Below are 25,490 nucleotides of genomic sequence, written 5' to 3'. Positions count from 1 at the left end.
TTTGTGGTGTCATTTAATGTTGTACCTAGCTTTTCCACAACTTGGATATTTTATATTTAATGCTAATAACATTTATTTTATCTGTGATTACAGAGAGGTGCTGAGATTGCCTATTTGCCATCTGCCAGTCTTTAAAGTCACCCCATTGTTTTATGAATTGCATGCTACATGTCTGAGATTCTGCATAAAATATATCAGCTGATGAAAGTGAAGACTAGAGACAGATATAGGACAACAGTATTGGGTACAAAGATATCAAAAGGAGAATCTAGGGCAATTGACAAGGTCACGATATACTACTTGATAAAATACTACAGGGGATTCATCATATCTAACTTTAAGCATATAGAAACCAGGGCTTTTCCAAGTTCCCTATATAGTCAATGAAGGCAAGGAGAAGATGTCTTATTTTATTGGTTTTGTTATGCATTTTGAGAGCTCTGTACTTTGTAACAGTGCAAACTGCTGAAAGGTAGAAACTCTTCCATGAAATGGAGTTCTTATCTTCTGCACAGCTCCTGGCCTGGTTTCTTTTACTTTCATATATGTTTACATACATGAATGCATGCCTGCAAATGTACACACACACTTATTTAAGAAAACAAACTCCCAAAACTATGAAATAAAATTATGTCAGAAATGGACCTGCAGGCTGCAATTTATACAGCCTTGCATATACAGTGTAAATTCTTCTTGTGAGCTTAGGACCATATCTGTGAGGTAATTATTGGTAATAATAATTACACAATGGTATGAATAATATAGGATATAATATAATAAATTTAATAAGTAATATTATTCATGTAATAGTGCAATTTATATTTGTAGTATGCAGTATTTGTAATAGTGGAGGCAATGGCTGAAGTACTGATCATTTAGTATTAAGAAATGTATTTCATGTTGCGATGACAACATAACATGGATTTTTTTTTTTTTTAATTTTCTCTTTTATTATTTTTGAGGGGTCATGGGCTATTTGGTCTCTACAATACATATCCATCAACCAGTTAGAAAAATAACTTATGTTACAGCTTCCTAAGTTCCAGTGCTTGTTAGTCTTCATTCTGTAACCATTTTACAATGATACAGATTTCCTGTAGGTGCAAAAATTGCATTAATTTCATATCAAATTGAGTACTTCATCACAAAGATTCTCGTGGTGGACAGTTGTTTTTTCTCATTGTCTATCAGATAGACTTTTGAACTCTCCATCTGGAAAGATCAGGATGTTTCTTATGGGCATCAGAAGTATATGAGTTATTCTTGTCTGCCTGGATCTGCACACAGCTCGATACTTCCAAGAGGTTATATCTCTTTACAGAGGAAACAAAGACAAATTGGATGCAGCACACCTATGAAAACAGCAGAGATAGTATGTAATATGATGCACTTAATTTGTATAAAAGCCACAGGACATACACATCTTGCATTTTTGCATGTTTTTTAGTTACCACATAAATGGCAAAATTAGTTACTGTTGTCAAGGAACCAGTAGATTCATGGTCTACCAGAAGTCATGGTGTCTGATGACATCCATAGCATTTTGGTCCTTGCTAGGCATTACTGCTACAAGTGAAAAAAAAGACACCAACCAAAGCAACCAAATGAAAAACAGAAACTCTTTTTGTCCCATGTCATCTAAAATGATGTTTGTGTCTCTTCAGATAACTCAAATCCGTTGTTGCTTTTTCCATCATCATCATAAGGGTTCACTTCACAGTTTGATTCTGCTTCTCTTTCTCTTCCTTTCGCTTTCCTGTAAGAGAAAATATTTTTATATTACAAGCCCCTGCTCTGTTCAAGTCCTTCTGGATCCCCAGAACAAGCAATTGCAAATAATGTTGTTCTCAACTGGGAAAATTCATGCCAAAAGGAATTTTTCACTGGCTTTAAGGGGAACAGCAGCAAGCCCACTACACTCTCAGAAATCCCGTTATCAGAGAGACATTTAAGAACAACCCAGCCACGCTGGTGAAAATGCAATAATAGTTAAGAAAAATGGCATTCCTGGACAACCCCCAACAAGACCACTGAAGACTGCAGGTGCTGAAAATGCAGGCAAATTCTGCTGCTGAAGAAGGCAGCATGCAACACGCAGGCTGCTCCACCAGCCCTACGGCAGGGCTGGCAGAAGCCTGGCTGTGCCACAGCTCTCTGCAGCCGAAGCATGTCCAGCTGCCTTGGCTAAACTGCTGATTAAAATGAACTTTCATGAACAGCCAAAGCTGCCATGCACTGAAAGGCAGGGAGCTGAACCTTACTGTTGAAGGGAGATGATAAGCAATAAGCAAAAAAGGGATGATAAATAATTCCCTGATTTGCTTCATTTAGATTCGGTGGCCCATCTGTAAGCACCCTGATGAGTCAACCATCAGGACTTCTCCCACTAGTCAGGATTATAGTGTCAAAAATACTACTCACTTTTTCCGATCTCTCTGCCCGGTGATGATCAAGACAATAACTCCAATGACAACCAGGCTAATGACCACTCCAAATATAATTAACCAGACGGTGACTGGTGGTTCATAAGGTGCGGCCAGGGTTGGAAGGATGCCCACAAACTCCAGTGTGTTATCATCCAGCCTGAAAGCCTCACTGATTCGTCCCCGAGACATCCTGCCATCAGGAGGAAATTATAAGTTTCACATGTATATTTGAAAGAAATAAACATTTTTCAGTTGCTTTATAACTCTCCAGTATGCCAAGCTCCCACTGAACTTCTGAGTTGAACAGGCTGCACCGAGGTACTGCTAAACCCATATTCCTTCTGTTACAGGGTGGCGGGTAACAAGCATGATAACTTAAGCCCTTAACATGTTGCAGCTTAAGTGACATGTTCAGACACTGTCTAAGCTCTTAAACCCAGTCTTAACAGCTTAGGAAAATGCAGCAAGCAGCCTTTTGATCTCATTCTCTATTTGTGCTTTGCCTCTTATTCTCTTTATCCATAATTTTCTTGGTTATATGACAGAAAACCACAGCTTTGCTTTCTTCTCTTTCCCTTCTACATCCTTCCACAACCTTGTTTTGTGTTCTTTACTGCCCTGAAAATACCTTCCCTGTTGTCTTTTCTGTATCTTGTTTTCCTGAACCTCTGCTTCTGTCAGTTTGATCTGGACAATGACTTTCACAGTCATACCTCTCCCTTGGTTCACCACTTTCTCTAACTGCTTTTTCAACCCCATCTCAGGTTGCTGCTACTTTTAGATTTGTGCCCTCTTCTTTTCCCGCTGTACATTATCTGTGACCATCTGCAGACTTGCAGTTTTACTTACCATTTTTACAGTAATAACTGACAGTGGTTTCATACTGTGTTATAGAAGAGCTGTTCATTGACCCATAAGTGGGAATTAGCTCCTGCTCTGAGTCCTTTTCTCTACAATCAAATACAACTGGCTTTCTTTCTAATGCATCATTCTGTAGTCATCACTGACAATAATTCTCGCACTGAATTTTCTCTAACGAGAGAAAGAAAACATCGTGCTCTCGTGCATGTACACACCATTACCATGCCTCGTATTTCAGAATATAGAACAGTTCCCGTTAAAGTTGAAGCAATGATATTTCCTGGCAAAGTATGATGCAATTAGGTGTGTTATGACAGTTTTACAAGCCCCCTGAAGCATTTTACATTGGCTGCTGTCCAAGACACCATCAGATAGATGGACTGTTTTCTTTCTATCATAACAGTTTCTCTCCTAGTATTTCCATTTTAACTGCAGAACTGACTTTCTTATCACCCTTCCTGTTTTAGTGGGCTTAAGCTCTGCTTTTCCTTCCATCTTTTCATACACTGATGGTTTCTTTATATATATATATATATATATATATATAAATATTTTTTTCCCAGAAAGCAAAATCTCACCTGATGGCATTTTCCACATCAGCTTTGGGCACAGTATTGCTGACATTACCTGGCATGCTGACAGTAATGTAGAAGGAGACCCTTTGCGTCTCTTCCCCAACATGAATGTCTGTAGCCCTGATTGAGAAACAGAAAAGTTTCGTGGTTTTTGAAATGACATTAGCTTTAAACAGGTAAGGGAATGGTTGCATTGAATAGGTAATGCAAGTTTGTGCCAAGAGAAAGCTTCCTAGTGACCTCAACTTGGAAGTTAAATTTATTATCCTGTTAGAAATCTTTTTGTAAGTGCTAAGGAATAACCTCAGATGGAGAGAGTCCACTCTATACCTGGGACAATCTTAGGCATAATTTTCCAAAGCACATAATCAGCACACAGAACAAAGAGTGCTCAGGCCCTCTAAGGAGTGTTTAGGGCAGGTCTCATGAGGGAAGTGATGTATGAAATACCAAGTGGAAAAAAAAAATAAAAAATCCTTCTTATGCTCTGCTGGGAATAGATCCTAGACATTACATGACTGATGTTCTATAAAGTAATATCAAATAGTTAAAATACATAGCTTCTGAAAATTTTCCAAGAGACCTAATAAAAAGGGTGTTTCTTCTTACCAAAATCAATCTCAGATGATAGATTTTATGTTTGTAAGTAAACCCAGATAAGATTAGTAAGTCTGTATGGAATTTTAGTGCATTATGATCAACAAGTTTATCTTCCCTGGGCTCAAAACTTCTTGGATCTTCAGTATCGTAAATGCATACAGTTGGAAATTTTTATTTCTAACCAATGTGTCTTCTCTGGTATTTCCGTGTATGTACTGGGCAGAAATTCTCAAGGCTCACTTCCTCCACCGATGGGCAGTGGGAGACAAAGCCCCTGCAGCCCCTGAAGTTACCTAACTTTAGCACATTACTCCTGAACTTCACGCTTCCTGGGGAAGAGAAAGAACAGCGTGTAATGAAGCTGGCACCTTGCCTTTTACAACCAGCTGATGTTTAACATCGTTATCACCATTCCTCTTTGTATCTGAGAGAAGTCACAATTAATTCCACCAACCCATACCACTAGTGAGCAAGAAGCAATACAGGCATAGCCAGCACGGTTAGGCAAGCCACTCACTGGAATTCAACATCCTGTAGCTTCACCTCTGCGAAGTATTTCCTCATGGCATAGGCGATGGATGACTTGAACAAGAACAGCTCACTTTTATCCCACTCATACTGCAAAAACAGCACAAGAGAGATTCATCAGAGGTGATAAATGTATGGCAAGTTAGCTGACACTAAGAAATCATTCTAAAAAGAAATAGTAATTGTAATGCTTGGCATGCACTTCTGGTTTATTTATTTGCACCATGAGAGCACTTTAGGAACCTTCTCTAATGTTTTATGCCTGTTAATCTGGGTATTCTGCAGAGGAACAACCAAGCAGGCATCCCCACTGCCAGGCAGCTCATCGTGCTATCCCTCTGCAATCACGTGGGGCTGCTGAAGACGTTGCAGTCCTGCACTGCAGGATGCAAAGGCAGCAGAAGCAACACGTGCTCTGTCACAGCTACTGCAATTCGTAGTCTATGCTTTAGAGAGAGGATAATAAAGTGACCGTAATGATGACAGCACTTCACGATTCAGATCAGCAGGTTAAGCTAGTAGTAGCATCTGCCAGGGCCAAAAGGGCTGAGCTGCTAGTGGTACAGAAATGCAGCCCGAGTGGAAATTTCAAGAGCCCGTGCTGGTTCCTGTGCCCACAGAGGTGAGAAGCTCTTTGTGTCAGCATTTCTACTGTTCTTCCCTTAAGAACAAACAGGCAATATAAAAAATTCCTTGCCTGTGTGCAGGCTCCTCCCAGCCTGCCTTATGAGTCCAAAGTTATCCTGGGGCACAGAAGTCAAAACCAGCTTCTCTGAAGCAGGAACTGGGAGCTTCACAGAGGGCAAAAACCTCCCCAGGAGCTGACAACGCACCCCAGCCCGTTGTGCAATGCCACGTGTGCACAAAGGGAAAATTCCTTTCAGAACTATTTTTTTTTTTTTGTCCCTGAAGACTTGGATTTGACTGCATTGCAGGAATGCCTATAAATGCTGTCAGTAATAGTTTTACACCATTCCTGACTTTCTCAAGCGTCATTCAGGAAGGCGCGGTAGAAGACAGCTCTGCTGTAACAGGGCTTTATAAAATCCAGCCACATTCTTCCACTCTGTCCTCCTGTCACCACTGGCATAAAATAAAGACAAGCACACTGCAGGCAAGAAAAGGAGGAGCCCACACAGATGCTGGTCCATGCTGCATCATGAGCCAAGAAAGGCACCGGTGACCCTGGCAGAGCAGCCCCCATTTCCCCCCATGCCAGGCTGGTTTCTCCTGCCAGTAAAGGCAGGAGCTGTTGTCTGCCCCTGCCCTGGAAAGGCACTGGCGTTCTCCGGTTCACCAGGAGCCAAGTGAAGCCCTGCCCTGGAGCGCTTCCCACTCTTTATGTCAGGCAGCTGGCAGCATTCACCATCATAGTTTGCCAGGCTGCTGGGGGGGTGGGGGGGTTCCTCTTATTTTTGTTTATCCCAATATCTTTAGGCTCCATTGTGATTTTTATTTTTATTTTTATTTTTTTTTAACCAGGAGCTAATTGAGCTTGATTCCTCTACTGCTGCTTTCTGTACTTAGCACCTTCACTTTTTAATCTTTTTTTTTCTTTTTTTTTTTTTTTTTTTCTGTAGCATTTTGTCTTTTTATGTCTAATGTACTTTAATTGCCAGCATGCCTCTCAAGTGCCTTTATAAATAACATTACTGGCTGTGTGGAGCGAAGCACCTGGCTGGCTTCTGGTCTGTGTGTGAGCAATGACTGCCCGCACGCTGTCCCTAGGCATCTCCGAGATCTCGCCTGGTGCCTGCTGTTCGCCACAGGGGCTGCTTGGCTTTCAGAGTGCAATGAATGTCCCGTGTTCCCTGCAGGACCCCCATGTGTAGCTAGAAAGTCAGTGAGAGTCTGGCCTCTAATTCAAAAAGGCTTTTCTGTGACAAAATACACACAAATGCCTGCAGGATGACTGCTTTCCATTTCCAAACACCACCTTTGTGCTCGCCTTTTACAATGCGACCACAGGTGTGACAGACACCCAGTGGGGAATGCTGAATTGATGTTTGAAGGAGGGTTTATTTTCGAATAGTGGTCGGGGATTCCCATTCATGAAAGCCTTATTTTAGGTAAGACAGATGCAGAATGGTTCTGCAAGGGACTTTTAGCAGTTTCCCTTGAGAGGGCCCTTGCTTAATGCCCCAGATGGAACAAAGCTGTGGGTGTTTCAGGCTCATCAGCTACACTGGTGGTGCTGTGGCTGCAGCTTTACTCTCATCAGCCGGAGAACAGTTAGCAGGGTAATTGCAGCCGAACGCACTCCGGCATAGCTGGCACGGGCCCATCTGTGAGCCTGGGTGCTTAATTTGCCATCACTTTGTGCTATTGAAGTTCCCGGCTGGTAACTTCTAGGGTAGGTAGCTGAGTGCTGCAGGACTGCCTGTGTCAGTTGTGGCTGCCCCCAGTGCCTCCATGCCCCAGTAACACCCTCCCTCCCTCTGCAGCAGTGCAGGGGATTCCTCCTTTTGCATTCTAGCCAGTCCTAAAGAGCAGAAATGCAAAAAGATTTGCTAGCATACTCAGAATGCCTTCTGCTGTCCTAATGGAGCAATACACCTCCAAATACGTCTTAAACACTTGCACCACATTCCCGGCTTCTGTGTGCCGTGAGCTGCATAAAGCAGCCCAAACATACTGCTCTGTGTAGTGACAGTCCTTGTGTGTGCCACTGCCTGCTTCTCCGCACACCAGTGCCCAGAGACATGTCCCCAGGGGCCCCACGGGCTTGAAAATTGGGGCGAAGTATAAAGCTGCCGAATGGAGAAGGTTTCTTGCAAGTTGGTGACGTGGACTGGTTGTGAGAGGAAAATGCACGGCTTGCTCTTCAGAGCATAGGAACCTACTGTCCATACAATAATTCAAATTAAGTAATCTGTATGAGATTGTTTTACAGCTGCTCAATTGCACAACAAAAGTCTGTGATGGCAAAAGGCAGGCATAAAAATGGTATTAAGCTAAACATTAACCATAATGACTAATAAATGTGTTGTAATAGGGAACCTTTTTATGCTGCTGATATCAGTTTTGAATTGTATCTAACTCGACTCAGCGGTCTAGGAAGCAATAAAATTCCAGTGGGGCCTGCATGTGAGAGAGTGATAGAAGCGAGAGCATCAATTCATATGAAAAATGAGCCCAAGGTATTGTGTCCTTGCTAGCCCAATAGGCTCCGGTGCGCAGGTCTAAATGGCCTGCCTGATGACATGCTCCTTCTTGGAAAATTACTAACGCTCTGCAAAGTGAAAATAGCGATTAACAGCAGCAAAGTGTCTGCCCTGAAACCTTCTAGGACGCCTCCATGAGACTGGCACAAAGAGACACAGCCAGAATAAGGAGCAAATTTTCAGCCAGGTGTCTGGGTTAAACAGATGGGCCAAGCCAATGCTTAAAATCTTGAAGTGTCCTCTTTTGCTTTGATGAGTTTTTTCAGTTGCTGTAACACATTTTATTGGGCCAGCTGGTATAATCGGGGAGAGCAGACACTCTCTTGGGAAGGAAGGCCCTTCTCCTCCCCTGAAATAAAGCAGCTGCACTGCCCTCTCAGTCTTTATAATAGAGCTTGTGCCTGCACAGGGGCATCAGGATACCTCAGGGCTACAGCGAACAGGCAAACAAAGATCTACAAAGGAGTGGTAACAGAAGTGCCGCAGTGCAAAACCATTTGAGAATACAGGGTGGGATTTAACCCCTCTGTTTTAGCCTCGTGTTTAAATGTGAAGTAGATACTCTTATAACTTCTGACTGCAGTCACGATGATGGAAATCAGGAAAAAATGTGGGTAGAGGCTTTATCTTTTACTTAGCCACAGCAGCATAGCAGTGCTGCTGTTTTTTTTTTGGTTTTGTTTTGTTTTTGTTTGTTTGTTTTTGTTTTTGTTTTTAATTGCAGTTTTTAGGTACACAAGTCCCCCTTTCCTAGCCCTCCAAGTAAAAAAAAATGACTGGTACCTTCATGGTATAACTTAGCTTGTCTAGCTGAGATGTCTTTCTTACCATGGGTGAGACCACTCCCAGGAGAGGTCCCTCTACTAACCATAGAGGCAGTCTTGACCACAAACTCAGATGAGACATCTATGTGATAACCCTCCTTCTTAGCTGATGCCACTTTTCAGACACTTTCTGAGTGAGCAGCACAGCATTCCTGTTGCCCAAGCAAGACACAGAGCCTCCCAGTGCAAGCAGACTTACCGCCTCGTCCCCCAGTGCTGCTTTCAGGCTGATGCGTACTTTGATGGCGTTTTCAGAATCTGATTGAAAAAGAAACAAGGCCTGGGTCAGAGCTGCAGTGACATAAAGGTAGTCTCTGGGAAATGTTGGGACAGATATAGTTTCGTTGCAGGTTCACCTGCTTTCCCTGGCCAGCTTGCTGGGATTTATCTTGTTTCCTTTCAGCTGTCTCTACTGCCAACTGCTGCATCTGAGCTGTCAGCCACCCAAGCCTTGTTTTGTTGTAGACTGAAAGAAAGAGTACATCTAGAGGACAGTCCTCCAGCCTTGTTTAGACATCGCCTGAAGGTGATGTCTTTCCCTACACGGAGAATAGGCAGCTCAGAAGCAGGAACTGGTGTTTGACGAGGTGAATCTCACCGCCAGAGACAGGTACAGCACTGTAAGAGTTACAGGACTATCCAGTACTAGCAGTGATTACAGGTTTGCAGCATGGACTGTTCAACACTCAGTGTCATCACAACAGGCTGAAAAACACATTCTCCCACTGTCTCCTCCTTTTCCTCTCATTGAGCTCCCTTCTTTGAACAGCACATGACAGCAAACTCATACTGGTTTGTATAAAAATAGTAGCATTTCTGTACTGGTTTGTCTTGCCATGAGTAAAATTTACTGCTCAGTGTATACTTCCCATAACCCTGTCTTCATATAAAGAAGAGCCTTCAACAGCTACACGAGACAGGGACATTGCTGGTCAAGGGCTGTGCAGACCAACAATTATCCTTAATTCACAAGCAGTACGTACATGGAGTCCAGTCTGTATTCCAGCCAATGTATCTGCCAGAATTGTTTTTTTGCAGCCAGTTAAATAAAGGTTCGAAGTAATGGAGTAGGGGCATTGCATTCATGTATTTCTCTCCTGTTAAGTTTTCCAGTGCTTGAGTCCAGGGCTTAGATCTGCCTAATTCAAGCAATCCTCTGTGTGTGGAAGGAGAGACAATAAATGTTATTGCCATGTTCCATCTAGGCATCTAGCAAAACAATCTGCAATCAATATCAAAGTTTTCTCTCTTTTTTTTTTTTTGGCTTCTGAATCCCCTCCTTCCTCCCATCATTCTTATTAACAAAAATAAATTATTTTTTTAATTTAAAAAGGAGATTAAATCTTTGAGGTTTGCTTCCTCAGCTGATATAAATTTAGACTTATTACGTCTAATTATGACTTATTACATATGAGAAATTGTCTTTGTTACCTCAGTTTCTCACCAGCTGCTGTGGAATTGGTGATGTCACATGTGTGAAGAGGGCCGTTATGGTTGGCCGCTTTGCAAAGCGCCTCGTGGAACTGGAACTGGTAAATGGTCCGGGTGTAATACCTAAAGGAAGGGCAGAGAGAAGGAAGGCACGCATTTTTATAGTGGTCTGTCCAGAAAATCCCAAGTCCTTGGGCTCTGGGAGGCTCTGCAGCATCAGCTCTCTCCTGCTTGGGATAAGCACTGCAGACATGGGAGGCCAGCTGGTATTTGTAGGCTGTGCCAGCTCTGATTTAACAAAATGCCAAGATCAAGGGCAGTAGAAATGCCCCAAACCTGTTTGCTGCCACATAGCTCAAGAGCAAGGAAGGTTTTTCCTTTCCCAGGTCTCTGCTCCAGCTGAGCCTCTAGGATGAGGCGGCTGGGACACGGAGGGACCAGAGATAGTTTCTTCAGGGCTGCATGTGCATGGCCGAAGCAACAGCTGTACAAGGTATGCCTCCCCATGAGGCAGGCACATCATACAGACATGCTCCCACCAATCTGATGGCAGCACAAAGCTGATCTGCTTGGCAAGATGCCAAGAAGCTTGGCATCTGCTTCCCAGCCAGTCAGAGACTGCTACAGAGAAGCTCCTGATGTCCACTGAAAAACCCCCAGTGAAATCAGTTGCCTTCAGTCAGGATGTAAAACAAAATAAGATGGTGTCAGAAAAATCTCCAGTATGTGTTTTAGGTAATCAGAGCTTGTTCTGCACCCAAAACGTAAGTCATGAATTAAACATCGAGCAAGGCTGGAGCTACCTTATGAATGAGTAATCATTGGCCACGTGGAACAGTGCAGCAGGGTCGCAGTACGTCTCATCATGAGGGACTGGTTCGACAACACCAACTATGTCTCTCCTGGAGATGGAGGAAAGAAAAACCACGGGATTTTCATTAATAGTTAATAAGAAAAAGAAAAAAAAAAAATTATTTTCCTCTGTATTGTCAGATACCTGTGGGTAGCTCTCTCCCTTCGAAACACAGCTCTCAGTAACCCCAAAAGAAAACTGCTCCACAGCTGGAGACCACAAAGAAGCTGCTTTGAAACTGATGGCACAAGGAAAGGATTTGCAGGGTGTGCAGGAAGTAATTGGTGGTGTGAAATATCCCACGAGACGTGCTTCACACACACCTCATACCCTTGGACACCCCAAGTTTTGTGCTGGGTAAGTGCATGCAGAGACTGGGTGGCCTAGAAGGTGAATGACCTGCTGTCCCACTGGGATGGAGATGAGGGTTTTCTTCTTTTTTTCCTCTCTTGAGAGCATGCTTCCTGATCAGTACGGAAACAAGCCCATGCCCTAATTTCTGAAAATGGTAATAAATTTACATGGAAATATTTTATCTGTAAGCCTGGATGACAAGGTCTTGTTTCAGCACAAAACTCTGCAGTGTCATTACAACAGATGTGATAAGCTTCCCTGAACAATTTGTCACTCTCCATTTCTCTGACATCTCTGCTACTTTTGAATAAATCGAAGCTGAGTGATTTTTTATGGTGGGTCAGGAGGCTTGCTGACATCAAGTTTTATTACAGATTTTGTTTGTTGATGAAGGCTCACTGTTTGTGTTCCTGTTAGTGTAGACTCCAATTTCAGTGTGGGGATTGTTTGGTTTCTTTGCATTTTTCTGCCCCCATGTTAACCACCCTGGGAAATGATGGACTCCAGCCTGAATCAAGCCTCTTTTTAATCTTGAACTCTAGGGAGGTGGAAAAAGATTGGCTGGTGAGGAATAACCTGAAAAGGCACCTCTGGCTGCTACTTACCAAGGGAAGTGTATTTTCTTGACTGAGAAAGGTGGTAGTTAGCAGAATATCAATACATAGGAGAGGAAAGAAGCAGTCTGGAGATTTTTGGACAGTTACATCCAAACCCACTTAAGTGGGAAGGAAAAGCCACAGAGAAAAGCATGCAGAGATGATGGTTAGACTGATATCTGTATACTTCTCAGGTTGGCATGTGTGATGAACTTCACCTTCCACTTGTCCTTAGGGAGGTGGGGAGCAAACTGGAGCATGTGCCCAGTGAGACTCAGGGAAGAGAGTTATACTTAAGCCAAGAAGATGTCCTGAGGTGTGTATCATGGGGAACAGCAATGCTGATCCTGGGATCTGGAACATCCCATGCAAAAGCCACAGGCTATCTTCATCAGAGAAGCTGACATTAGAAACGAGGAGAAAGTCTGCTGAAAGGTAGGGAAGCTACCCGAAGCTGTGCACAGTGCTAATGGGGATAGACTGCTTGTGAGACCTTGACCATGTTTTCACCACGTTGAGTGTTTCTACATGGCACTCTGCTGGGCTTTTTAGTAACATCCTGAGAAACAGACCCTGCACAGAGGGGAACAGACATCTCAGTTATGTTGAGTAACTGGGATGGTTTTTCAGAGTCAATTAATTGCAAAAAAAAATCCTCATTTCTCAAACTTACTTCATCTCCCACCACCGCTTCATCCATTCCTGCTTTGTAATCTCGCCCCTAAAAACCATCCACCTCCACTTCTCCAGCATGTAAGTAAAAGGCATTGTTCCAACTATCGTTAGCGCTTGTTTGAGCAGAAAGTTGATTTCAGTTTCTGAAGAGAGAAATAGTTAAGGTAACGGTTATGTTAGCAGTTAGTATCCAATTAGGCAACTAAAGTTTCTTCCTTTTACAGTTAATGCTTACAGATGTTTGAGTTAGAGGTTTTACAAAGAAAAAAGTGGAAGGAAGGATACTACTGAAAAAAAAAAAAAAAAAAAAAAGGGGAAAGATCACTTAAATAATGTATACCATTCTGTATCTATTTGTCTACCACCATCACCTCTTAAATAATTTAACGCCTTGGTATTTACATGCCATTCTCCAATGGGGAATTTTAAATTGAAGATTTTAGTACATCTCCATCCTTATAATGCAATGCTCCAAGAAGGCAAACAAACTGCATTACAATGAGGGCTTACCTCACCTATGTTGTCCATTCAATATGCACATAAAAGAGGGGTGTAAATCTAAAGGCTTCAGTTTCATTTTAACTGCTAAGTGAATACCTTTGTAGAGAAAGGTATGGCTTTATGCAATCAAGAAATTTTTCAAGAAAATAGTCTTCAAGAAATTGAAAAGACTACTGGAGTCTCATCTAGGTGAGCTATGAAGATTTTGCAACGAGCTGTTCAGTAATAAAGAGCTATTTGTTTCTAAATTATGTAGCTGCATTATAAAGTCGTGTTTCTTGCTTCATGATGCAATTTGGGGAAAAAAATAGGATTGCTGATAAGTTGCTGGGGCAGAATTTGCAGAAGCCTCTGAGTTGCTCACTCAGCTTGCAGACAAAATACTCTGCTACAAGAAAAAAAAAAAAAAAAAAAAAAAAAAAAAAAAGCCTGTGAGTGTTCTCAGTTAAATATATAGTATTTATGCATTTATTTACCTTCATCCTCTTGGAAAGTTGGCTCTAGGAGGTTGAGAGATTTCAGGTGCTCTGGCGTAGCTGCAGAAAGTGACATAATTTCACCAACAGCTTCATGGAAGCCCTCATTGGCGCCGTCCCGCAGCAGGAAGGGCTGTGTAGAGTATGCCATGTCGTACTCGATGTGGCCCATCTCGTGGTGCGCTGTCAGGAAGTCATCCATGGTCACTTTGGTACACATCTTGATCCTGCACGCCAGGGCAGAGCATTTGTGGTTAGAGATATGGTGGCTGGGGCACTGCTGAGGGGCAAAGCAGCCTCCAGAGCCAGCGAGCACCCTGTGCCCTGAGCAGTCCTAGCATGGCATGGGGTTCTCTTGCAAGGGTGAGGCTTAGGGTGCTTAGCAAAACCACCTAGTGCACCAGGAATATGGGAAAATGGTTGCTTTGTAAGAAGCAGGTGCTTCCTGAAACTTGGCAATAAGCTTGCTGTGCTTGTTGGAGTGAGCATCCGTTGTCAAATTTACACAGATGGTAGTGTCAAAAAAACTGTGTCGGTCACTCCTGCTTTCATCTTCATGCGGGTACCATTTAATAAGGGAAATTATTTCTTCCAAATGTGATTTCCTTTCTCCTCCCCCAGAGTGCTGAGAAGGGAGGCTGGTAGCTTTTATTACAGCTCTGCTGGGGACCAGCCTCTTTCACCAGGGAGCTGCAGGGACTGCAAGAGGGGATGGATTTCGCTCCAGGACACTTCACTGTGTGAGAACTTGCAGTCTCTCTCCTTACCAGAATATGAAATAGACTGATGTTTTTCATGAAACTCTGGAAGTCTGCCTACCCGTTCTGATCCATCAGCTAAAGGTACCAGGTGGTGTCTCAGGAGGTTTTCTTTTGCTGCCCAGGGACCTGTGCCATTGCTGCAGAATGTGTAGGTGACTAGAAATCCCAATGGTACCAACAAGCACCTGCATTTGTGTTTGTTCTTTAAGACCTGGAACAGTTGTTATTTTCCTAATTCAAGTAAATAATAGTCACTTCCCTGCTTAAATTTGAGAGTAGTCCTTAGATCTTCACAGGAAAAGCTACACAGTAAGTTTTACAATCCCGCAGGCTCCCTGCTCCCTTGTTTTCCTTTCCTCTCTTATCAGACAGAATAAAAATAATGAATAAGGAACAATTAAATCTTAAAACAGAATGATGCACCTTCAGTGAAAATATGAATACTCTAGGAGATGGTATGAGAAAGGGTTACAGTAACTGCAGTACCTGTAGTCATTTTTGCCCATATCCCATGCCGTAGGATGGCAGACAACTTTCCTGTTGTCGGTCGGCTCTGTGAGCATGGAGTTTTTCCAGAAGCCCTCAGTCATGTTGTAGAGGCCAATGGAGCTGAAGAAGGCCTCAGCAGCTTTGAATATTTTCATTGCATCCCAGTTCTGAAAAAACAATGGCACCCTTGACCATTTCTTCTGCATGGAGCCCAACAGTCAACTTAAAACAGCACAGCTGACTTCACACTGGTCTCTCAGGGACTTCAGGTCAGCACCTGGCTTACTGAAAGTCAGGAGGCAGTGTCCATCATTTGCACTTTCATAAATGCTGCTGGGAACTGGAATTAAGTGTTTTCTCCACAAACAAAATAGGCTTCTGCACTCAGAGAACTCAGCAGATAGCACCTGACTCAGACCAGAGAAGCCTTTAGTAAAAGATAAGGTGGTAGAGATAAAAAAGGTCAGAAACACAACAGATCTGGGATTCATTTCTTCAGCCACTTCAGTCAGGAACAACTTGTTTGAGGGAGTGGAGCTGCGCTCATAGCAAATGCATGTGAGAGGGGGTCTTGGCCAGAACCATAAAACCTGGCAAATATATCTATGGGAGTTGTCTATCAGATTGTAACTGCACATTAATGTCCAGAATATTTCCAAATGCCACTCGGCAGTTTTATTATTCTAAATAGCAGGAGGTCTGCATTGGCTGGGCTGGGTTTTTGCAGAGATTTACGTGGCAGATGGCTAATTTGGACAACAGTCCTAAATTAGGCATGAACAAGGACGAGTCCAGCCTTCATCCCTCAGTTTCTGTAAGCAATGCTTCTTTTCCTCATGGTGGTGCTTTGGTATAAGTAATTTAAGACTACGGGGGGGAGAGGGGTCAGTTCTGTAAAATATGAGTGAGATTCATACATGCTTGTGCGATCTGCTTATGAATCAAATGTAGCTATTCCTTCTCTTGCCAGTATAACATTTAAATAGAGCACTTCCTCTGTGAGGAGGGTAGAATTCAGGTAAATAATCACAATTCAAAAACTTCCATTTAACACCTTCTTTTTCTATAAAAGGAACATGGTTTAGGCAAGCATACAGAGCATTTTCTTCATCCACATTGTCGGTCTGGCAAAGGTGTCAGAGTCGTTAACACTGCAGATCTCAAACACAGACCTTATGGTGCTACGCAGTTATCAAAGGATAACAGGCAGAACTGCAGTTTCCTAGCTGTACCCAAATAAACAAGAATGGGAAAAAAAAAAAAAAAAAAGAGAGAGAGAGAACTGCAACATACAAGCTATTTGATTATGGTAATGGCTGGCAAAGGTCATATTTGATAACAGCCAGTTCCATGAGTCCTAAAATATTTATATCAACAAAATATATCTCTTAATGGATAGGTGTCTCTGAGGAAAACAGACTCGGAGCCAAGATTAAGCCAGTCAAAGAGGGTGGGGAAGAAAGAGAGGAGAACAGCTAAGGGAAAGAAAAAGTACAGTGGAAAATGAATGAACACATCAAGGTGAAGAGCAAAAAAGGATGCAGAAAGCAATTCTTTGCTGGAGGCATGGCTGCCTTTGGACAGCTATAGTTTTATAGACACTGCCTGACATGTCATGTGTAATTTTTATACTATCTAAATTAATTACATAATGCATATTGCATAAAGAATTTATCATGTCTTACCTTTTGAACCATTGCATCAGTTACATCAATGTTTGGTTTCGCTGGATAGGGAACGGTCAAGGAATACAGATTTGTCCAAAATCTACCCCACATATCACCTGAAAAAGAGAAAGAAACATATAAATACTTTAAATGGTTGACTATGTATAGTTTAAATTGTTGAAGACAGTTTTATAAATTGTGCAATATCATAAGGCAGTTCTATAAATTGTGTGGTATCATAAGAAGGGACTCCTATGTGCCTGCACAGGTCTGATCAAGATGTGAAGTGGAGAGAAGTTGATCTGGGAAGCCATGTATAAGTCAAAGTCAGATCAACAATCCTTTTACTTCCCAAAACTAGCTGTACAGTATAGTTTCAGGACTGATCACCTTCCAAAGGTCTGCTTAAAACTGAATGTCCATATTGTTAGCCCATGCGATTGCTGCTGTTGTGCTCATATGCATTACAATTACAGCAGCTTGATGCTGCACGCTTTGAAGGCAAAGTCATGAAATGTCTGCTAAAGACAAGATTTGAAAGTATATAAATCTCTCTGAAAGTCTCATTTCAGAGGAAGACAAGTGCCACCAAGGGGAGAGAAATGTTGCTATGCCATGCCGGAGCTTTGAGCTGGGTGCCCATGGCTCCAGCAGGCAGGATGCTTGCCTTCCCCGCCTGCCTCTGCTGCTAAGCACCTCTGCCATCTCTGCCAGGGAATTCTTGTTTCTCCTCTCCCCTTCTCTTATCTGTACCTTGTTTGTTAATATTAAACAGGCAGATTACTCTGTTCCCATGTGCCTTGAAGGTGGTCGTCCTGTGTACAAGGCCAGGCTCGCGCGACACGGCCGCGTTGTCGTACCCAGCAAATGAGCGGGGAGGCATCCCGTGGAGCTGATGAACTGGGAGCCGTAGGCCTGCTCCAGCCGGTGCCTTACGTAGGCATGTAGCTGCTGGTACAAAGGTTTTATCTGGAGGCAGAGAAGGAGAGGGAAGAACATTAATTTCTCTTGTCTCCACCCCACTCATTCCTCCTGAGCAGAGAGCCTCAAAGGTGTCACTGACATACTTCTCCCCACAAGAACCTGCAGCCTTTGGCATGGAGCAGCAAAAGCAACTAAGCTGGACCATCCCTACATGGTGTGTCTGTTTGGGGGTTGTGGAAATGGGTGCCAGGCCCTAGCAGAGGCTGGCTGCAAAGTTTTTGCAACAAACGGATCATAGGGAGGACACTCCAGAAATTCATACAAGCCTATGTGCTCTCTGCGCCTTTCTTTTGGGCTTGTCCTGGCATGGCTGCAGAGGTAAAAATTGTCGCCTACGACGCCCAACAGCTGTTAACCTCATGTAGACTGAGATTGGGCCATCTACAGCAGGTCTAGTCTTCCTTCACAGCATCAAAACGTGAGCCTACCCTCACAAAACACAATCCCCTGGTCCTGGTAAAGGCATTCTCCCGCCCCTACCTGCTCAAATGTCTTCTCCACATCTTGAACAAGCTGGTCACGGCTGTATTTATACTCTTCTGGGTAATCTGCTTCATAATTTGCCCTCCAGTAGTCTCCATAGTCAGCATAACCTGTAAAGCGGGGAGATATTAACCCAGGACGCAGCACGTGGCGTGGCTCAGACAGCAGGAGCAGCGCAGCTCCACGCTGGCCCTGTGCAGGGCCACAGACTTTCCCCAAAACCAAAGCAACACCAGGACTGAAATTCAGCTTCCAGTAGCACTACATCTTCCAGTCCACTGAGCTCCATCAAGCCTGGAGACAAAACGGTTCATAGCTGAGGTCTTTTCCCTGGTGATATAGGGGAAGGTCTGATGCCTATGCTTGATTAAAGTTTTCAATCTTTTCTTTTTTTTTCCCTGTCCAACTCTTTGGAGTATAATGTCTCATAGCTGATCTCTAGCTCTAGATTAGCAGTTTGCAGGAAACAAGGTTTATAGGAAAGTAGGTGATCCAGCAGCAGTTTTGCCAAGAGGCAGATAATGTAACTGCTTCAGCAGCTATTTTAGAAGTCCTCCAAAGAAAAATAGCAGCAGCCTGCCACTGCCCCTTTAAAAGACAATACCCTGTGATTTGTGGGGAGATCTCTGACTGAAAGCACATTTCCCTTAGTGCAAAATCCTTTCAAAGCACCTGGCTGCATCTGCTGCCCCAGACCTGCAAAACCTTATCATTCCAATTGGGGCAGAACACTTGAAAAAGTAACACTGCTTGTGGCTGGTGCAGGAAGGCTGAGAGGAAAGAAACATCACCAAGGACACCCAGCAGAACTCAGAAGCCTTTTAAATTGAGTGTGTTTGCCCTCAAGTCACAAGCAGTGCAGTTCTGGAAAATGCAGTGTCTAGTGAAGGGCACTGATACATTATGGCATTTGGGAAAAGTGCCACTAAAGATATTCCCCTTTTGTTCCAGGCTAGTGACATAATTCTGGTCTGGTCCTTGGCACCTGTCTGCTCTACCTTTTATTTGGAATCATGCACACTCAGAGCAAAATACATACAAAATGTCGATCATCAACGTGTAAAACAGGCTGGGCTGTGAATTCTGTTAAGTGTGCAAGATTGAGGTATACTTCTTAATTTCTGGAAGCCAGAAAAAAAAAAAAAAAAAAAAAAAAAAAAAAGCAACTTACTATTAAGCTTTGCAGCTTCATTTTTAAGTTCAACATACTCTTCATATAACGGTCTCATCATCTTGCCAACATCAGCTCTCCAGCCCTCCCATGCCCACAGTCTCTCATGATAATCTTTGCTGTTGGCCATAATGGAATCCAGACCTGTCAGAACAACAAAAATATATATAAGTACTAGGCCTTGAAAAAGCAGAATCTCTTTATTTTCTTTCACAGCAGGCAAATGAGCCAATGCCAAAGAAATTTCATGAGCTAAGAAGATAATACTTTGTGTTTGATATACTAAAACATCCCATTATTTTATTGCACCCTTTTTTGATTTGAGATTTTCCCCTTTTTATCTTTAAGAGACACAGAGCAGATCACGAGTCACTCAAATTAACCACGCTCTCTCCCTGCGTCAGCTTCCCTTGCCTTGACAGTGTTCTTGAGACTGGCCTCAGTGTGATGTTGAACCCAGCAAGACTTGGATGCCAGGGGAGAAAATTAGACTTTCCATGGCATGGGCAAGCCCCGGGTGACAGGCAGGCTGTCACATAAACTGAGAAGCCCTCTCCTGCTGCAGGCCTGCTGCAGGTCCCTGGACTCCAATGTACGATGAAATTATGACTAAGCTTTAGATAGCAGGATATATCTGTGGGAACTACAGCCTGTTTTCTCACAGTCAGGAGCCTCTCACGGGTTTCCTTCCTTTTTTTGAACCTGTGATATGAAGGGCAGCATATGGGCAGCTGTTAATGCCATACCTGGCTCCAGCACCATGCAGTCGAATGGTTCGGTGGTTTTGCAGACAGTCCCAGTGCTGTAGATGGTACTCATTGTATTTAGCACGGTGCTCAGCTACAAATTAGATGTGAGATAGCCCATTAGAAACACACTCTGTGCAAAATAATAGCCAGTTATGCTAATTCCTTAAGAGCTCAATTTGATGCCTCACCCACCAGCTTAACATTTAAGCTTATGTCTAAACTCAGCAGAGATTAATGAAAGAATTTGCCCGAATGCATTACTGAACCAGGACCTAACTGGAAAAGACAGATAATCTCTCAAATATATGATGTAATCTACAGGTCCTTAATATCCAGTCAGCAGATCTCTGCATTCGATGAACACGAACTGTCAATATACAGCAGCAATAAAGCAATAACGTTTATCAACACGCTCCCATGAATGTGGACCCGCCTAAAGCCTCCCAGTAGCTCATGTTCTGGAGCAAGAGCAAGAAGAACCCCATCTGCAGAGGCTGTCAGGCTGACTGCTGCTTGCCAGCATGACGTTATATCGCACCAATGCTCAACCTCCACCACAGAGAAGCTACTGCTGGTGTCTTGGGTCAGGTGAAGGCCAAGTGCATCTGAAATCACCTAGCTCAGAAGCTATGCTACACAGCTCTATCTTTTTTTAATGTTTTCAAGTTTTCATACCTCAAGAAAAGCACACACCACTTTTAGCTTTTCCTTTAGGACTAGGCTTTTCCGCATGTAAAGCTTTAAACCAGAACCACTTAGAGCTGTCAGTGGGAGGGGTCGTTGATGACTAGCTCTAACTTTATCTCTGTCAGCTTTAAAATGAGTGGGGGCCCTGGGAAATTTTTGTGTCAGTGAAAAATATTCAAATATTTCCGTGGAATCCCATCAGACTGTGCAAAAAGTCACTTTTCAAGTGAAAATCAATCATTTCAGCCGCAAAGGCCATTTACCTAGGAACCTGCAAGTGTCTAAATGTGGAGAGTACTGAAGAAAATACCTCCTCAACAGAGACAGCATTACCATCAGTGCACTGCTGTGCTCAAAAATAAATACATATTTGTATGATCCTCCAGCATTCCCAGCAAGGCAATCTGTCTTTCCAGAGAGACATCTCATTTAGGTCAAACAGGACATCCAGCCAGCCTGCTGCATTTTGTGTGAGGTGGTTAACACTGCTGATCCTAGCCGAAAAATCGCAGGATCCTTCCATAATCAGGACTGCAGGATCCCCTATCTGGGTAGTATGTTTCAATCTGATCTCCAGCAATAAGAAACTAATTCAACCCTCAAGTTCTGGGCTATAGATCCCTTTTGAGTCTTCAGAGATGCTCAATCCAGCTCTTTATACACTCATTATCCATACACATGAGTTTTACGTGAACTTTACAGTGGAAATGTCAAACCTCATTCTGAATCTTGCTTAATGCTGGCCTTCAGCAGCTTGCTGTGGAAAGGGGCCATTGACCTTCTCCAGTTTCAAGCATCCTAGGGCACCTGCTGCATAGAAGCATCCCCTCTCCTTCACAGCATACAGTGTGTGCAAGGAAAGAAAGGTTGCTTCTGTCTCCACCTGTCTGGCTCGCTGAGCATCCTTTCACCCATCCCCTTCTGCTTATTGCCCTCACTCTGGACTTGGCCATGGACTTGACACAGGTCCTCCTTTCCCTGCATGACTAACCTGGCCATTTGTGCAAGGGCAACTCTGAGGCGGGTGCGAGTTTGCAATTTATGGCATGGATTACACAGCAAGCTGATGACCTGAGAGGGAAGCAGTTTCCTAAGCCAGACACCCCTCATATTTCTGAGGTCACCTAGCACAGGTACGTGCTCCCGTAAAAAGCATGATCCTCGGCCAAGCAGGGTGGTGACAGCACTGTGTCCTTGTTCACCTGGCTCACAAACTTGGTGACAGCACCATGCCCTTGCTCACCTTGCTCACAAGCTGTGCTCAGCTACTTACCCTGCTGTATTTTTCCGGTGACAACACGGAGGATCCCCTATCCTGGAGAGACTGGATCTGGAGCCTGATGAGAGGATCCTGAATGCTGGACAGCGGGAAGCTGCTGGCATTCCTGGAGGCCTCCTCATAAAATGAGGACCACTTGGCACCCGCCTCGTTCTGCAAGAGATTCACACAAGCCCTGGGTTACTTCCCTGAAAGAGGGCAGAGCCTGATGTACTCAACAAGCAAAAGTATTTCTTCTGGAAAAGAGCTTCGTTTTCAGAGTCCATGTGTGGACTGTGGGTTTAGCATTTGCACCATGCAGCTAGAGAACTTTCTGACTTCCATTTCCTGATAAACATTTTTCCTTGGTAATAGCAAAAAGAAGGACTGTCTCCTCATAACATGTTTGTTATAATTGATCCAGCATCATCTAGCTGTGTTCCCTGCTAGTTTAAATCACCGTAAATTCTTCTTTTAGTGTTTCCTTTGGCTCACCTGTGCCTAACAAAGCACAGGTACAAGCCAGGGCACAAGAGGGCTGTGACCCTGATGTCATTCCCCATTTCTGCTTCAGTAGCAGTAACAGGCAGTGACCAAGATATTGATATCAAGTCCTCTCATGCAAATATCACTTTCTCCTGAAGTTTTAATTAATAAAAGATTATACGTTGGCATGGAAGGCTCTAAACAGGTGCCTAAATTAGGCATGCAAAACCTGAATTTTCTACAGGAGATTGCATTTTCCACTGTTGCAATTACATGTGAAACTCCCAGATTTCAGTGCATGAAGCAATACCATTTGAACTTGAGACCATCTTTAAAAGGTCCGTCTGAACTTGAGACCATCTTTAAAAGATCCATCTCATTCTTTTCATCTTTCTTTGTATATGTTTATACATAGATTAGCGCATCATCACCTGTCCAAAATGGCAGCTAAAGTAGTGCTAATTCACCTGGGCCCTTGGGACAGTTTTATTAATTGTGCACATGACAGAACTGTCTGGGCTGTGAAAAGGGCACCTGCAATGCCTGTCCCACCCTGCTAAGGCATCAGGATGCAACAAATGCATGGTGAGGCCAACACTTTCTGCAGTGCTGTGCCCAAATTGTCCAGCCGTGTGCAGGATGGACCAACCATTCCTGGCTTCAGGCTCTGATGGAGAGAGGCAGCAACAGACATAACATTCCCATGCAGCCCCCAGAAAGCTTTCCAAACACTCCACCTTCACAGGAAGAAAGCAAACAGGTCTGCCCATTGCTCAGCAGCTTGCAAAACTCACTGGGCAAGAGCTTAATGAGCACCCAGAGGAAGAGCATCGCTGTGCAAATCTGCATTTGAATTGCTTGTCCTGAGCAGGGAAGGAGAGGAGCTCTAGGAGCAGTGAGGCAGGAGAGGGGGCTCTTTAGTTACAAAAGCTGGGGGGAAACAGTTTGCTGTCTGTTTTTTCCCTAATTAGAGAAACTGGTTGATAAGTCAGAGGAATAGTTATGAGGTTTGTGGCCCAATTTACAAGGAAAATGGATGGGAAGGAACCAAAAGGGACAGTAGTCATTAACTCTGCTCCTCCAGCAGACAGGGAGGAGGGGAAGCAGTGGGTTTATTACCAGCACTATGAAAGAGATCAAGCGAGAGAAAACGTCCTCCCTGAGCACTGGACTAATTGGTTCTTATTGCTGGTATCTCCTCACGTATTTTATTATCATCTCATTAATGCTGAAAGTGCTGTACGGGGCTTTCATTCTATGTGTTTGGAAATGTTACAGTTTAAGTACCTGGTGTATTGGAAAACATTCCAGATTGACAATGATTAGTCATTAGGATTTCTTCCAGCAACCAGTCTCCTTGCTTTAATTAAGAAATACTATAATTAAACCATGTTTTAATTAAGGTATAAGACAAAGTGGAAGATTTGTACTGTTACACAAAAGTAGATGTAGGATGTTCAGCTTCATTTTTATGCTCTGAATTGTTTTTCTCTAAAACTTAACTTTAAAATGCAAGCAGCTACAAAACTCAAGGTGGTTTTTGTTTGTTTTTTTTTTTTTCTTCATTTTAACGGTTCCAAGGTTATGAGATGCTAGGTTGCAGCACGGCTATATTAGCAGCCAGTCAGATCATGGCTGAGTGCTCTGGACAAACACAGTACTTGCCAAGAGACCCAGTTGACTGGGACAGCAAGGTGTTGGTGTTGGAAAGCAGGGCAAACTATGCTGCAAGGTATTTCAAGTAAAAATGCTCTATTCCTTCCTCCAGATAGATATTTACTTTCAAAGCAATGTTCTAGACCACCATGGTGCAAACTCCACTAGTGGCTTTTCGAAATCTGTGATCTTACTTTTCCAGTTTAATACCCCCAGCCAGTCTACAAACAACCAGGGCATTGAGATGAATGTGGTCAGAAGGTCTCCCACTCTATAAAGAATAGGGTCCCCTATACAAGGCAGGGATAAGCTCAGGACAGCAATGAATATGGAGACAGGTGCCTCTCTCCATCCAGCTGATTTGGGGTCCAAACATTCAGCACTCCCTCACATTTTTCCCCCCACTTACTGGGGTGACTCAGGGTCATGGCTGGGGGCAAGTCCAGCCTCTGGCCATGCCCATGCAGTGTGAGGTCAGCCCAGTCACCGGCCCTAGGCTGCAGAGGCTACTAGTGGCCCAGGAACCTCCAGTGAGTTAAAGCAAGCTCCCAAAGCAGCACCCAAATTTCTGACAACCATGGTGGAACAAAAACAAACTGGAAAGTAACCATCAGATTCCTAAAACACTATTTAAGCCCGTAGAATGGAGCACTTACCATCTTCGTGGCCGTCTCCTCAGTAATGTTGGTGTTGTAGATCCATGAGGCAAGAGAGTTTTCATAGTTGATGTTTTCTGCCCTCACATTGAACTCTGCCAGAAACATTTGGGCTTGGTATGTGACATTCTGTGGGATCACAACAGCGCTCAGACCACAGAGAAGCAAGACGTGAGCCAACATCTTCGTGTCCAGGCTGAGAACCTCCCAGTGAAGTAGTTTTCTCTAGATGAGCTTCTCTACCTTCTTCTCATCAGCATTTATGCATGGCTAATGTGAACTAAAGAGGCTGAATCCAATTTTCCAGGCCTTTTATAGGTTTTATCCATTGAGGAGAGAAAGGAAAAAGTTTTTTATAAAAAGTCAAATAAACAGAAGTCAATGATTAACTTTGGAAAAACATAATTACTCCTACCATTTTATGGCCTTCTTATAAAAGGCTTTTACTTTTGGTTAATGTTTCCCAAATGTGCTGTCAATGATACAGCTGGTCACTTTATCTGTAGCCTGCCAGTGTCTTTGGTAGCTCAGAATCTGTGAATCCTTTAACAGGTTGATGATAAGCTGTAAAAATATTTA

General features: G+C 43.3%; 1 protein-coding gene across 1 annotated transcript; it reads right to left on the bottom strand.

The window, feature by feature from the left end:
* Positions 1-940: 940 nt before the first annotated feature.
* ACE2 (angiotensin I converting enzyme 2) lies at positions 941-25,191 on the bottom strand. Its single transcript, XM_035327060.1, has 18 exons — positions 24,912-25,191; positions 22,129-22,287; positions 20,166-20,259; positions 19,420-19,563; positions 18,246-18,358; positions 17,642-17,750; positions 16,800-16,897; positions 15,112-15,281; positions 13,865-14,091; positions 12,886-13,030; positions 11,213-11,311; positions 10,410-10,532; positions 9,962-10,134; positions 9,178-9,236; positions 4,980-5,080; positions 3,866-3,982; positions 2,422-2,616; positions 941-1,756 (listed from the first exon to the last, which is right to left on the bottom strand). Exons 1-18 carry the CDS (start codon positions 25,092-25,094, stop codon positions 1,639-1,641), a joined length of 2,427 nt encoding a protein of 808 aa, XP_035182951.1. The 5' UTR covers positions 25,095-25,191; the 3' UTR covers positions 941-1,638.
* Positions 25,192-25,490: the final 299 nt, after the last annotated feature.

The sequence above is a fragment of the Oxyura jamaicensis genome, chromosome 1 (genome assembly GCF_011077185.1).
Source record: "Oxyura jamaicensis isolate SHBP4307 breed ruddy duck chromosome 1, BPBGC_Ojam_1.0, whole genome shotgun sequence".
In the NCBI taxonomy this organism is placed as follows: domain Eukaryota; kingdom Metazoa; phylum Chordata; class Aves; order Anseriformes; family Anatidae; genus Oxyura; species Oxyura jamaicensis.
The sequence above is the reverse complement of the archived record's forward strand: the minus strand, read 5'-3'. Positions and strand labels throughout refer to the sequence as shown.